Genomic DNA, 15,993 nt, shown 5'->3' on the forward strand with positions numbered 1-15,993 from the left:
GAAATGTTCTGTGGGCAGAGTTTATTCCCAGGAGGAATGGGGGGATCGGACCATCAATCCGGCAGCAATAAATAAAACTAGAGAGAAAATTAACAAGGAGATCGAGGACTTTTGCAGGGTATTTGGAATTGGTAGGATTGAGCATGCAGATCGGAAGTACATCATTGTTGAGGTTTTTTTTGGGAGGGGACAGAGTCCACTTGTCAAATTATGGTATGGAGTTATATCTTTTGCAATTGAGAGAGGTGTTGGTTACTAAGTTGAATATTCATTGGTGAGCGGGCGGGAGAGAGTGGAAAAAGTCTAGGTAGGGTCTTTTTCTGGGGGGCTGTTGGCCATGAAGTTGGCATGGGTTATCAAATGTTAATGGTATCCACAGCAGAAATCCAGGCTGAAAGGGAACGGGTGGGCAGCTTATGCTTGGATGAAGCAGGAAATTAAAGGTTCATTGGGAAATTAAGTTTGTTAGAGGTTAATAGATGCAGTAAACCTGGATTGGAGGTTAAAGGTCTCAGTTGCAGAAGATCACATCAGGAGGAAGTAGAGTCTTGCAGATTTAAGTTTGGGGGGGGGGGGGGTAGGTAGTTTAACATAGGTAGGCATTTTTGTATAGTGAGGTTTTAGTTTTGTAAAGCAAAAGGCCCAGGGTTTATTTGTGATGCGCACCTGTTTCAATAAAGCAGCCTTTTTCATACAAAACTGGAGTCAGTGGTCTGTGCTTCACCCTCTCTTCCCTGAGTAAATGTTTCCAGTAAAGTTTCTTTCTAGTTACATATATTCAGACACTGGGATCAAAGAGAAGAAAAATCAAATTGATTATTTCCTCTGCCTGATCCAGCAGATGTTTCTGAGAACATACAACGAAAACATTCATTTGACAATGGCAAATATTCTTTTTTTAAGCATGTTGCTTCATGCACTAGACATTTGATTGCTGAATCTAGCCTAATTTTTCAAGATAACCTGAGCAATTTGCTTTTATGTGGCAGTATATTGCAATGGAAGTTTACCTGCTCCTCCTGCTCCTGGAATGGCGTCTCCTAAATCAAATCCTGCTCCACCATCTAGAAAACAAAGGACAAGGTAATCAAACTAAACTGACACCAAAAGTGTCAATCAAATGCAGGATCTGCAATAAAAGGTACCAGCAAATCCAGTAGGTCTAGCTTATTCTATCTATTGGCTTTGCCAATGGTTTTTGCCAATGCTATTCAGTGATTTTACCAATGTCACAACATCGCCAAAAAGCGTTATGACTTGTACGCATAATGATGCAAGTGCGCTATGGTGACCCGTCATGACATATGCGTACACATGCATCACAACGTAGGTGCAATTTGCCAATGCAAGATTAGAGGTGTCAATCAGCTCAGTAAATCAAGAAATTATTTAAGTTGCTAAAAAATACAGCTGCCGAGCCCGCTAAGATTTTGAAAATACTATTTAACAATTTTTTAAAGGATGGGATGGCCATTGTGGGATCAGCAACAGATAAGCTTTTCAGAGAAGAGCGCACATGGGATGGGGAAGCACATGGTAGTGGGTGAAGAAGCAACAGAAACATTTGAGGTGGGGGGGAATTAATATAGCCAAAGAAATCCAGGGGATATGTGGGAAGTGATGGATGAGCTCTGAGTAGGTTAGAGAGGGAAGAAGACGGTGCGTGGGGGAGGGCAGGTATTTGATGGGAGAGAAGCAGTACATGAAGGAAAGAGCAAGAAAGCACATGCACTCTTATGGAGTGCTCTAAGAAAAAAAAGGAAAGATTTACTTAGCCTGTAAGCATCTGTTTGTAGCGTGTAGTACTGTAGATTCACATGCTCTGAATACTCCTGCTATCTAGTGTTGGGTTCAAACATTCGCAAGTCACTAGGTGTACTAGGACTCGTCCTTTAGTGACAATGCACACATGGACAGGACTCCTTTGATCCCTGTTGCATTGCTTTTCGCACAGCGGGTGAATGTAGTTAGGGAGTGCTGAGTGAACATGAAATGGTTACCATGTCTACTGAGAGTGTAAGAAATAGGTGAAAAGAGAAGAGGCCAGTAGCAGACAGGCTCAGGGAAAGAGGGTGAGCACTATGAACAGATGTTTACAGGGTAACATTTTCTTTTCACAGCATGTGTGGCTATAGAAACACTTGCTCTGCTGAGATGGTAGAGCTGTACCCTCTAAGTGGTGGTTAGCCTATGGATGGTGCAGATCTCTGGAATAACATTCCTAGTACTGTAATGCTAAATATAGCATGCTGATGGGCTGGGATATCCACACAATCGTGCTTGAAACCTGTGTTGTGTTGAGCAGGTGGAACTAAAGGAAATGATGGACGGAGTGTTGAACATTGCAAGCACTCACCCCCAGTCAACTGATCTGGGTTTAATCCATCACCGATCTTTAGCCCACTCTGCCACCCCAGTTCAGACATGGCCATATGCAAATCAGTCTGACCCTGTGCCTCATGGGAACAGTCCAGCCCGAACTGCCAAGCCATGTCTTCCCTGGACCGGAAACAAGCTTGCTAGGACCGGTTTCTGGCATTTCAGCCGTCTTCAGCCAGGCTTGCTTGAATCCAGTGGCAAAGTGAGCAAGGGGCTCACGTCTGAGCATACCCTGCCAACTTATGGCGGACAAAGCAAAGGAAATAATGGACGGAGTGTTGGACATTGCAAGCACTCAAAGGAAATGATGGACGGAGTGTTGAACATTGCAAGCACTCACCCCCAGTCAACTGATCTGGGTTTAATCCATCACCATTCTTTAGCCCACTCTGCCACCCCAGTTCAGACATGGCCATATGCAAATCAGTCTGACCCTGTGCCTCATGGGAACAGTCCAGCCCGAACTGCCTAGCCATGTCTTCCCTGGACCGGAAACAAGCTTCCTAGGACCGGTTTCTGGCATTTCAGCCGTCTTCAGCCAGGCTTGCTTGAATCCAGTGGCAAAGTGAGCAAGGGACTCACGTCTGAGCATACCCTGCCAACTTATGGCGAACAAAGCAAAACCAAAGGAAATGATGGACGGAGTGTTGAACATTGCAAGCACTCACCCCCAGTCAACTGATCTGGGTTTAATCCATCACCGTTCTTTAGCCCACTCTGCCACCCCAGTTCAGACATGGCCATATGCAAATCAGTCTGACCCTGTGCCTCATGGGAACAGTCCAGCCCGAACTGCCAAGCCAGGAGCAGGTGGCCACTTTGAATATGTCTGTCAAGAACCTTCAGCTGAACGTGCCGTTTCCACAGGAGCAGATGCTTGATCTCCACTCCCCCACTCCGCTACTGCGAACTCAAGGCTCACAAGCAGCAGTGAGGGGTAAAGGGGAATTGGACAGACAAGAGAGACTGCACTGTGTCTTCTTCCTGGACTGGACTCGGGACTCCTTCCTCAAGACTCCTGCAATGAGAGTTACTCAACAACTGCTCTTCAACTGACTAACTCTAAATGTGCATATTAGAAGTAAGTTCCACACTATTACCTGTCCTGACACAGTGGGTAGCTGCTCTCTGAACTCATTCTGCTGGGTACCTTCTAAGTGGAAGAGGGGTTGAACAGTTGGCGTGCAGCAACTCCTGCAATGAGAATCACATGTAATCCCTGTTTGTCTGAGACCCCACCTACCGCTCTATATTACTGCCATTACCTGTCTACCACCTTAGAAGATTTACCGTCTCTTCATAGAATGTGAATATGTTCTCATAAGTATGCAGACTAAATTCTTCTTTCTGGTTCTTGAACTCCGCAGATGGTTGCTGGGTTGGTAAGTACCCTTATATATATATATATATAGTTGTATCTACATAGATTTTACTGTGAAAATCTCTTTCTCACTCCCTCCTCCTTACTGCCTCTTCTTTCCACTGAAAAGCTGAATTCTGTCCTTTGCTGGCTGGCGCTACATCTGCTGCGCAACTGCTGCTGGACTATTAGACTCTATTATGCTGGACACTCTCTTGCTTTACAGTCTGACAGTCTTATCTTAGTTTCCAATTTAACTGAGTCACTGGATGCCTTCTCTAGATTGCGGACGCTACGAAGATATGATAGAAGGCAGCACTTACTTCTCAGAATGTCATTCACTGGACTTGCCTCTATCACTTCTCAACCACTGTAGCGCTGAGTCAACTCGTCGTGTTCGTGAAGCCTGCCTCACTCCTGTAAGCTCCGGACATTAACTTCCCAGTAATACCAGGGAGAGAAACTTATACGGAAAATCCCACTCACGGGACCAGAAGACTGGCGCGCAGGAGCGCAACAATCTCAGACAGATAATTCGGAGACAAACTCCGACAGGAAAACCTGAAGAGTACGGAGCTCTCTTCGAACACCGCCTCTCCACAGAAGTTTGACGGTTGAAGTGCGCCGCGCTCTGAACGCGGGCGCGCAACATCAACCAAGAAACACTGCACCTCTGCCTGAGCGAAAATCTAGGGGAAAAGATGACTGAACCAGCGGCCATCTTGGAAGGGGGAAATTAACCTAAACCTTCAATGCACGTAGGAAGGCGGAGAGCGATCTTACTGAAACGCTTCTACGCCTTCCCCCTACACGCCAAGCCTAACTCCTGGGTTGTATCCTTAACCAGGGGAATCTAGCCATCTCAGCCTCGGACCTGACAATGTCAGTTAGTGGGACATTTCCAATAAAAAGGCTTTGATTGCATCTTTTTTTGCAAATCAAGTGCACACTTGTGGGAGAAGCGAGAGGGTTATTTTTGCTTTGTGATAGAAGGTCTGGATACACTTAGCTATCCACCTAGCTAAGCTAGCCTTTAAGATGGGATGGGCATTATGGGGTTTGGCAAACGCTACCTGCGGGAGGCTGAGAGAGCCATACTCTTAACACCTTGGGTACCAGATCACTAGGTTGCACTGTCTGAGCTCTGGGGGCCTGATTCTGCCCAATTTGTGTGTGAGAAGGTCTGGCCTGATTGGGAGCCTCACATCAGGGCTGATGTACATCTCGAGAAGTGTTGAGTAACAAGGTTGCCATTCCCAAGCAGGAGCCACCTGGGTGAGCGCAAGGGATGTTTGCCACATGGCCACACGGAACCACACGGAGTTCCATGGCTCAGTATATACGCATTACCAATCTAAATTATGTGTAATTATCTTATTTTAATCATTCAAATATGCTCATTTGCAGGTGTTCCTCATCCCTGCGTATGTCCCTATTGTTTTCCACAAGTAAGTGATTAGAGTAATTCTTTCACCGATTTATCAAATGGGACCAGCGTATTTTTGGAATATGCCTACACTTTGAACCACACCTCGCCCACGCTAACTCCTATAGTTACTCATTTCAGATGTTTCCTTATTACTCGTGTTCTGATAAGACCCCAGTATCTCGAGCATTGGCATAGCCAATAGGTCGAGACTTTGAGACCTCATATGTGTTTAAAAATGTGGAGAAAGTTGCTTCTGTCAGGTAACAGAATTGATTCTTGGTATACTCAATAATAAACAATACAAAACAACAGTACTCAAACCTTTCAGTAATAATCAATGAAAAGGAAATAAAGCGAAAGGACAAAGAACATAAATCAAAGACACACCAAATTTGAATCAATTAAAGTCTTTATTTAAGGAAAAATCCAAATATGTTTACATTTTATGGTGTCGAACTGACATTGAAAGGCTGTCAAAGTTCATGAACATATAGTTTGTCCTTTCACTTTTTTCCTTTTCATTGATTATTACTGAAAGGCTTGGGTACTGTTGTTTTGTATTGTTTAATATTGAGTATACCAAGAATCAATTCTATTACCCGACAGAACCAACTTTGTCCACATTCTTGCACACCCAGGTTCTGAGGGGCACTGGGTCACCCCATTATCCTAGATGCTTGTAAGTTTTTAGCCATGCAGCACATTATCCTGGGTGATGTGCCGCCAAGGATTGAAGAGCTATACAATTACTACACAGTGGGTCATGCAGTCTGATTAAGGAATACGTATGATAACACAAAATTATCTTGAAAGTTTGGAGACATTTAGTTCATCCAAGTTCTAATTTCCTGCTGATTTTAAAAGAATAATTGTCATGTTGCCCTTCTCCCTATACTATTACCAAAATCTTGAAGGCTTGACACTGATACTATATATCCTCTGAAGCCCACTTTAAGATGTGTAAAGGATGCTTTTTTCGAGCATAGACTTGCTAACTTTAAATATATTTTTACTGTGTGAGATGAGCTAGGTCTTCAAGGAGTGGGATCTGGATTTTTTTTTGGGGGGGGGTGGGGTTCTTTGAGTACATCACCACTAGAGCAACTCAAGAGGGTGCGGCCGCGTACTAGTGCCCCAGCCGAGCCTTTCACGTTTACAAATAACAGACTTTTGAGGCTCCTGCAGACATACTAGTGAGGTTATAAAACCACTAATTGATCTTGTCTGCTGAGAATCTACCAACACAAGCTTTAAAACCAACAAAGCGCCCCATGTACTGGCAGTCAAAAGAGCAACATGCATGTAATACTGACATGCATACAAAATAAACGACTACAAAAAGCGCCCAGACTGACACAAATGGATATGAAGCCCTACAGAAATGTATGAACAAACACGTTCTGCAATGGCACTGCATGGAGACATTGGCCACTTTTAAAGAGATAATAAGAACTCAACCAATCGGTGCGGGGAGGGTTGGGATTGAGAATAATGTGTTTAGCAGGGGGGAGGTGGTGCACCGCGAGGCCAGAGCAGCTAACAAACAGGAGCTACATGGCAATATTAAGTGTCAAATAACAGAATAGAGGCAGGAAAACATCATCTACAATTGAAAGTAAGAAGTAGGCGTACTTTTAAACAATGTTATGCACACAGCTCATTGAAGGTAAGGAATATGCTACTTACCAGTATGCATCTGTTCTTGGCATGTAGAGCTGCAGAGTCACACACTGAGGATAAGATCGCCATCTGGTGTTGGGCTCGGATGATTGCAGGTTGTTGTGGTCTTCGGAAGAAGCCTTTGGTCACGAGATTGGTGACTCCTCCCCTGGACAACAGTGCCCATGGGCATCCACTCCATCGTCAGATTGTTTTTTCGCCATGATGGGAAAAGATGGAGTGTATAGGAATGAAAGAAAGGATGTCCATGTGCAATGTCTAAGTAAGACAGATGCTGGTCCCGGGGAGGTGGATGGGCGTGTGTGACTCTGCAGCTCTACATGCCAAGAACAGATGCATACTGGTAAGTAGCATATTCCGTTCGAGGCATATGAGCTGCAGATCACACACTGAGGATAGATTATATAGCAGTGCTTCCCCTTAGCGGTGGTCGCCTGTATCCGTTGCAGCAGTTTGAAATAAAGTTTTTAGGACAGCCTGGCCCACTGAGGCCTGTTGTTTGGCTTGCACATCAACACAGTAGTGTTTAGTGAAGGTATGCGTGGTAGACCACGTGGCTGCCTTGCAAATGTCTTCTAAGGGAATGTTACCTAAGAAGGCCATAGAAGCCCCTATTTTACGCGTGGAGTGCGCCCTAGGGGGAACTGTAAGTGTACGTTTAGCCTTTTGGTAGCATATTTGGATGCACTTAACTATCCACCGGGCTATACCGGATTTGGAGATGGGATTGCCTTTATGTGGTGGTGCGAAAGCAACAAAGAGTTGTTTTGTCTTTCGAAAAGGTTTTGTCCTGTCGATGTAATAAAGCAAGGCTCTTTTGACATCTAAGGTATGTAGGGCCCTTTCAGCTACGGAGTCTGGGTTAGGGAAAAAGACTGGTAGCTCTACTGATTGGTTAAGGTGGAAAGGGGAAATCACTTTTGGAAGAAATTTAGGGTTTGTCCTAAGAACCACTTTGTTACGGTGTAGTTGTAAGAAAGGTTCCTCTAGCGTAAGGGCTTGTATTTCACTTACTCTTCGTAGGGAAGTGATTGCGATAAGGAAAGCTACCTTCCATGTTAGGAATTGCAATTCACATTTGTGCATAGGTTCAAATGGGGGACCCATAAGTCTTGTTAGAACCACATTGAGATTCCACACTGGGGAAGGTGGTAATCTTGGGGGAAGAATTCTTTTGAGACCTTCCATAAATGCTTTGATGGCTGGTACCTTAAAAAGGGACAGGTGTTGCCTATTTTGCAAGTAGGCCGCCAAGGCTGCTAGGTGTAAACGTATAGAGGAATACGCTAGATTGCATCTTTGCAAGTGTAGTAGGTAGCAAATGATGTTTTGGATGGAAGCATCCAATGGATGGATGTCATTATTAGCGCAGTAGATGGCAAATCGTTTCCATTTTGCGGCATAACATGCTCTAGTAGTAGGTCGTCTGGCTTCCTTTATGATATTCATACAGTCTGGAGGGAGATTGAGGTATCCGAACTCTAAGACCTCAGGAGCCAGATCGCTAGGTTCAGTGTTTGAGGATCTGGGTGTCTGATTTCTCCATGGTTCTGGGTTAATAGATCCGGGGAGAGGCGTAGCCTTTGATGTGGAACTAAAGATAGTTCCAGAAGTGTGGTGAACCACGGTTGACGTGCCCAAGTGGGAGCTACCAGTATTAGTGTTAGCGACTGTTGTTTCAGTTTGCGTACCACAAATGGAACTTGTGGGAGAGGCGGAAAAGCGTACGCAAATCTGCCTGACCAGTTCATCCATAGGGCATTTCCCTTCGACTGTGGGTGTGGAAACCTGGCGGCGAAGGTTGGGCATTTTGTGTTTTCGGGAGTGGCGAACAGGTCTATGTCTGGTTGTCCCCATTTTTGGAAGAAGGGGAGTAGAACCTTGGGGTGTAATTCCCATTCGTGGATCTGCTGTGTGTGGCGACTTAGGAGGTCGGCCACCTGATTGTGGATTCCTGGGAGATGTTCTGCTAACAGGTAGATGTTTTGGGGAATTGCCCATCTCCAGATTTGCTGTGCCAGTTGGGACAGTTGGAGAGAATGTGTCCCTCCTTGTTTCTGTATATAATACATTGTCGTCATGTTGTCTGTGCGTATGAGGACAGTTTTGTTCTTCAGGTGTACCTGAAAGGATGTTAGTGCCAGGAACACTGCTAAGAGTTCCAGGTGGTTGATGTGGAGCAGTTTTTGTTGACTGGTCCATCTGCCCTGAGTGGTATGGTGAAGGAGGTGGGCTCCCCACCCCGTGAGAGATGCGTCGGTAGTTAGCACAACTTGTGGAAGAGGCTCTAAGAATGGCCGCCCTTTGGACAGGTTGATGGCGTTCCACCATTTGAGTGAGCGAAGTGAGCGACTGTCCACCAACACCAGATCGGTAAGTTGTCCGTGAGCTTGGTTCCACTGTTGTGCTAGACATTCCTGTAAGGGACGCATTTGAAGTCGTGCGTGTGGGACTATGGAGATGCATGACGCCATCATGCCTAGGAGCTGCATGAACACTCTTGCTGGAAGAGATGGATGAGTTTGAAATTGAGAGATGAGATTTTGTATACTGGCTATCCTGGCATTGCTGGGATAAGCTATGGCTTTGGATGTATCTATGGTTGCTCCTAGATACTGATGTAAGTGGGAAGGCTGTAGATGGGATTTGGGGTAGTTGATAGTGAATCCCAAATTGTGGAGGGTTTGAATAGTGCGATGAGTGTGGAGAACGCATTTTTGGTGAGTATTGGCTTTTATGAGCCAATCGTCCAGATAGGGGAAGACATGGATCTGTTGTCTTCTGAGGTGCGCTGCCACGACTGCTAAGCACTTGGTGAACACTCTGGGTGCTGTTGTTACTCCGAATGGGAGAACTGTAAATTGATAGTGTTGCCCATCTACCACAAATCGTAGATATTTTCTGTGAGCGGGATGCATAGGGATGTGAAAGTACGCGTCCTTGAGGTCCAATGTGGCAAGGAAGTCTCCCTGTTGTAATAGTGGGAGGACTTGTTGGAGGGTGGTCATATGAAAATGATCCGAATGTATATACTGGTTTAGTAGTCTGAGATCCAGTATGGGCCTTAATGTTTTGTCCTTTTTGGGAATGAGGAAGTATAGGGAATATACCCCTGTTCCCTGATGTGGAAGAGGGACTGGTTCTATCGCATGTTTTTGTAACAGGAAATTAAATTCTTGATTGAGGAGAGAGAGATGATGTGAGGACATTGGACGTTGTTTGGGTGGTATGTTTGGGGGGGGATTGTATTAGTTCGAGGCAGTAGCCAGACTGGATAATTTGTCTTACCCATCTGTCTGTGGTGATGGAAGTCCAGACAGGTAGGAATTGTTGGAGCCGCCCCCCGACCGGAGTGGAATGGTCTGGGGGGAGTGGTGGTAAGTCACTGTTTGGTGGCTGGGGAGGTGCGGGTGTTGCTGTTGCCCCGCCCTCGACCTTTGTTATTGTTTCCCCTATAACCTCCTCGAAAATATCCTCTGTTAGGGGATGTTTGTCCAGAATTTTTAAAGGTGGACGTGGTCTCAGTTCCCGCATTTTTGGAGCCTCCTCTATAAAAGGAGCGACGAAAGGAACCCCGGGTTTGAGGAGACTGCAGTGCTCCCATAGACTTGGCAGTCTCATTATCCTTCTTCATTTTTTCCAATGCAGTGTCCACTGCAGGGCCAAATAGCTGCTCTTGGTTGAAAGGTTGAGCTAGAATTGCGGTTTGAACCTCCGGTTTAAAACCGGAAATACGGAGCCAGGCATGTCGTCTGAGTAAGACGCTAGTATTGACCGCCCTAGAAGCAGTGTCTGCTGCATCTAAGGCGCATTTAATGGAGGCATTAGATATTAATTTGCCTTCTTGAATGAGGTCAGTGGCCTGGGATTTAAAGGGTTCAGGCAGATGTTGCATAAGGTCCTCAAGTTGGTCATAATGCGCCCTATCATACCGGGCTAACAGGGCCTGGGTATTGACAATACGCCAGTGGTTCGCCGCCTGTGCGGCGACTCTTTTGCCTGAGGCCTCTAAAAGCTTAGACTCTTTGTCCGGGGGAGGCGTTTCTCCAGTTGTCTGTGAGTTAACACGCTTCCTGGCATTTGATACGACCAAGGAGTCTAAAGGGAGCTGGGCTTTAATGTATGCAGGGTCCTGCGGGGCTGGTCGGTACTTTTTTTGGATGCGTGGGTTGAGAACCCTAGCTCGAACAGGGTCTTTAAAGACTTCAGTGGCATGCTTTATAACCCCTTTGATCATGGGCAGTATGTGAACAGTTTTTTGTGACTGCTCAAAAGTATCGAGGAGAAAGTCCTCTTCAAGGGCGTCCGTGTGCATTGTGACACCATGGAATGTTGCTGCCCTATTTATTAGTTGGCCAAACCCCAAATGGTCATCAGGAGGGGAGGGCTTGGAGGGGTAGGTAGTTGGGTCAGGCATGTCAGGCATTGGATAAGACCAGTCATCTACTGGTGCTGTGTCTGGGAACGTAAAAGGGTCGTTTGGATCAACAGGATCATTAAATAAATCAGGGTCCGCCCCTCCCCCTAAGTCATCATTATCATCCTGTGGAGGAGGTGAATGATAGGGAGATGGTAAAGGTAAAGGTAAAGGAGAAGGAGGAGGAGGAGGAGGGGACGGGTTAGGAGGTAACACAGGAGAGGAAGGACGAAGTGGTGAAGTAGCACAGTCCTTCTTCCGTATGGGAGCTGGAGGTGGTGTGATGTCCAGCTTCCGTTTCTTTTATGGGACGGCAGTCACATGTCCGGTTTTGGGATTGATGTAGATCCGCTTTTGAGTAGGATCTGGGCGAAAAAGTTCATCCGGCTCCGAAAGTGGTGGTGGCGATGGCCGTTTCGGGTCTTTATGAACTTTTTTTGGTGTGGACGTAGTTTTCGGTGCCGATGGATTTTTCGGTGCCGACGGAGTTTTTGGTGCCGATGGAGTTTTCGGCGCCGATGGAATTTTCGGTGCCGATGGAGTTTTCGGTGCCGATGGAATCTTCGGTGCCGAGGGACTTTTAGGCATCGATGTCGAAGAACGTTTCGGCGCCGGTGGAGACTTCGGTGCCGAGGAACGTTTGGGTGCCGAAGGAGATTTCGGTCTTGAAGCCTGTTTCGGTGCCGACAGTGGAGTTTTCGGTGCCGAAGGTGTTATAGGTACAATAACATGAGGTTTGCTCGAGCCCAAGCCACCTACAGGCTTAGATGTCTTCGGAGCCGGGCCCGAGGGCGGGGCTTCTGAAGAGGATTTCCGGTCGCGACTGGGCCCAGCTGGCGGAGTCTTGACCAATGTCTTTTTGGATGGGGCAGGGGGGGTGGTACTCACACGCTGCCCTGGAGTGATGAGGTCATCGGAATCGTCGGCCTCGGACACGATCTCGAGATCTTCGGTGTCATCTTCAGGAACATCCTGAGCAAAGATGTCCTCCGGTTCTGGAGCTGGTTTGGCCATAATATGGCGTCGAGCTCTTCGGTCCCGGAGAGTCTTCTTGGAACGGAAAGCGGCACAAGCTGGACAGTTCGATTTGTTGTGTTCCGGCGACAGGCAGAGGTTACAAACCTCGAGGTGGTCACTGTGGGGGAACTTCGCTCCACACTGGGGGCATTTTTTGAAGGGTGTCCTGTCCATCAGCCGCTTCCGGAACCGGTCCGAGTTGATTTCGATGTCGATGGAATGAAGATTGAAGAGTTGAATCGATTGCTGGAAGTTTTCTGCTGGAGCGGAAAAAGTTCATCCGAACCCAATGGCGGAAAAAAACAATCTGACGATGGAGTGGATGCCCATGCGCACTGTTGTCCAGGGGAGGAGTCACCAATCTCGTGACCAAAGGCTTCTTTCGAAGACAACAACAACCTGCAATCATCCGAGCCCAACACCAGATGGCGATCTTATCCTCAGTGTGTGATCTGCAGCTCATATGCCTCGAACAACAAATTACTTTGTATTCATTTTCTGCGCCCAAAAATATGACTCATTAGCAGGATAATCCAGCCGTATTAAAAAAAGCAGCCTTTTGCGCTTGCCTTCTCATTGCAAGCTCTCACTGCAGTACCAACAACACTCAACAGTCTTTGTTACCATTCAGTGGAAACTTACGGCTCAGTCAGACAGGAGCAATCGAGCTCTGAGTGGATCATCCAACGATTCTTTCTCAGAACACCAGGCCATGCTCTTACAGACGGTAAGGAGTAAAATGTGTAGCACAGAACGCTTCCGATGCAAACAATTAGAGGTACCATGCAGATTACAAATTTGAAAAATTAAATCAAGAGTGAACAATTACACAATGTTTACTGGGAAAATAAGCTGCGCATACAAGTGCAACTAGTGACCGGGTTTACAAAACAAAGTGACAGATCGCTGACATGGAAGAAGGACTGCAGTTGCAAGACTTCAGAAGACGAAGTGCTTCAGAACTGTCGTAATGCGGTAGCTGTTCTCCCGGTTTCTTATGGAACTCTTTTGCATTGTATTGCAGTTAGAGGTGGGGGAGTGGCTCAAACAAGTACAAGCCGAGCCCACACAAACAAGAAAGGTGCGCTCAAAAACCTGCAGTTCAGTTTATTAACAATGATTGGGGGCAGAAAAGAAACAGAAAGCTAAACACTTTAAATCCCGTTGGGTTCACAAGCAAGGAATACCAACTTAAGATGTGAAGACTGGTTCTCAAACGGTATGAAATACAGACTGCATAGTCCTTGTTGCTAAAACTATCCTATTTATTCAAACTGGCGAAGTTGAAATATGTCTGGATGTTTAGTAAAAGACTTAAGCCACCGTACACAGTAAATAAAAAATAAATGAAACAAATTACGGTCATGGAAGTGGTTGAAAGCCACCGCACACACAAAATACAAATAAATAAAAAAACATTATGGTCCGGGTAGCGGGAGAGTGTGTCACACCAGGTCCCATGAAAAGCCACTGAACACACAAAATAAATAAAACAAGCGGTCTACACTTCACATCCACCTTGCAGGAGCGAGCAGCGGCGTGCAGGGTACATCTGATGTCCCATGCGCGCCGCTGCTCGCTCCCGCAAGGTGGATGCCGCCACAAGCACGAGTGCTTGAAAAGTGAAGACCGATTGCTAAAGGCCCTCTCCTAGACAGCGCATGCGCACTGCCTAGGCGAGACCTAAAAGCGATTCAACATTGCCTACTAAAAGGGCTATTCATATTCAAAGTGTTATATGTTATCGTCACACAATTACACATAAGTCTTATTTACACCACATTAATTTTGGTTGTGGTCCACTTTCTTTCAACGGGGACACATTGCACTGTAACAAACCATTGTGTTTTTTCTCATGTGTTTTAAGACTTCAGGTCTTTTGTTTATGAAGCTTGGAAAGCAGATACATTTTGTGACAACCTAATCGGAGTGCGAGTTGATATTATATTGTAATATAATAATCATAAAATATTACATTGATTTCACGGATTATTGAAAACTATGCAAATGATATCAATGACAACCACAGTTCTTCCATAGAACATTGCCTATGGACTGTAGGTGTGGACACCTGGAGGCAAATGTTGGGCACTGTGCGTTGTTGTGGGTGGCAAACAGGTCTATCTTCGGGATGCCCCAATGGTGGAAGTAAGGGCATAGGACTTGCGGGTAGAGTTACCAATCATGGATTAGTTGATGCATCCTGCTGAGCAAGTTAGCAACGTTTTATATACCCTTGGAAGATACTTGGCCATGAGTGGTGAATGGCCCAGTGCCATATCTGTTGAACTAATGTTGACAGTTGGTACCTCCTTGCTTTTAGAGCTAATTCATGGCAGTCATGTTGTCCATCTAGATGAGGACTGCTTTGTGCTGAATGGCCTGAAAGAAGGCTTTGAAAGATAGGCATAGGGCAAGCAGCTTGAGGTAATTGATGTGGTGCTCACAACATTGAGGGACCACATTCCCTGTATTCTCATGTTGTCTAGATGCACCTCTAAACCTGAGAGCAATGGGTGGCAATGGTCACCTGCTAAGCGGGGTTCTGCCTGCAACAAGTAGTTGTTGTCCCACCATTTCAGAGGATGACAGGCACTGGCCTTCTCCAACAATAGATCCTCCAAAATGACCCTCTTCTTGTGAACACTGCACAGAGAGGTAACTTTATAATGGGCACATGTGGAGCTTAACACAGGGTACTAAGGAGATTCCAGAGTCGCCATCGCTAGGAGGTTCTGACTTGAGGTGGCGATTGGACTAAAAGAGGCAGCAGCTGCTGAAATGCCAACACCCTCTGCCAGTTGGGGTACACTTTGCCTGTAATTGCGTTAGGATGGGCCACAAGAACAGCTAGACCGGAAGGGATCGGTGGTAGGACGTAGTGGCATTTATGGTGAAACCCAAGCTAGGGAGTAGGAAGAATGCAGTTGGAGTGTGGGTTAGTTATTGCTGCCTGCCCATGCTCTTGATCAGTCAAGAAAAAGGAAGACGCGAGCACCGCCCCTCATTAGATGAGCAGCTACCACCACCAAGCACTTGGTGAACACGCTTGGGGCAGTGGTGACCCCAAAGGCTCGTACTCTGAATTGTTAGTGCTGGCCATTTACCCACAAAGCTGAAGTATATCCAGTGGGTGAGGTGGATGGCTATGTGAAAGTAGATGCCACTGTTTAACTGTCCCTATGGTCAACTTTTTTCCCACTGCATTGAGATTCTCTTTGGCAGGCAGTGGGGTATCGCCTAAAGCTTTAGCAGAGACCCATTTGCAGGAAGTATTAAAAACTAGGGAGTCAGGAGAGACATGGCATCTAATGTAGTCAGGGTTGCTGGTGAAGGGCTCACGCTCCACTTTGGGTGTTACTACCCTTGCCTTGACGGGCTTCTTGAATGAATGTCTCAGGCGGATTAAGCATGCCATTGAGTATAGGAAGGAGCTACACCATCCGCTCTGATATCGAGAGCATTTAAAAATGTGAGCGCTTTCTTCCTCGTGGAGGATGTGCATATCGACCTTGTGAAAAGTGGTTACATGCTGTATGATCTTGTGGTAGGTCGTGGTATTGTCAGTGAAAGGTGAATTGAGAGGGTAGTGGTCGAGGTCCGGGCCACCTGAGGGTTTGACATCATCGTCCCAAGAGTCATCTGTAGGTTCTGGCTTGAACAGTGTTACATAGGGGTCAGCAGGGACAAAGAGGCTGCTTGGGTCGGACA

At 46.3% G+C, this 15,993-nt stretch overlaps 1 protein-coding gene across 4 annotated transcripts in view; it reads right to left on the reverse strand.

Annotated features, from left to right (window-relative positions):
* Window positions 1-15,993, reverse strand: part of LOC146805099 (CD99 antigen-like) — a 262,650-nt gene that overhangs the window by 143,053 nt on the left and 103,604 nt on the right. For all 4 annotated transcript variants that reach the window (XM_085622237.1, XM_085622239.1, XM_085622238.1 and 1 more), the window contains exon 4: window positions 1,011-1,064. In XM_085622237.1, the coding sequence (XP_085478363.1) occupies window positions 1,011-1,064 (54 nt within the window). The remainder of the gene's footprint in view (window positions 1-1,010; window positions 1,065-15,993) is intronic.

This window comes from Triturus cristatus, chromosome 8, assembly GCF_964204655.1.
Source record: "Triturus cristatus chromosome 8, aTriCri1.1, whole genome shotgun sequence".
NCBI lineage: Eukaryota > Metazoa > Chordata > Amphibia > Caudata > Salamandridae > Triturus > Triturus cristatus.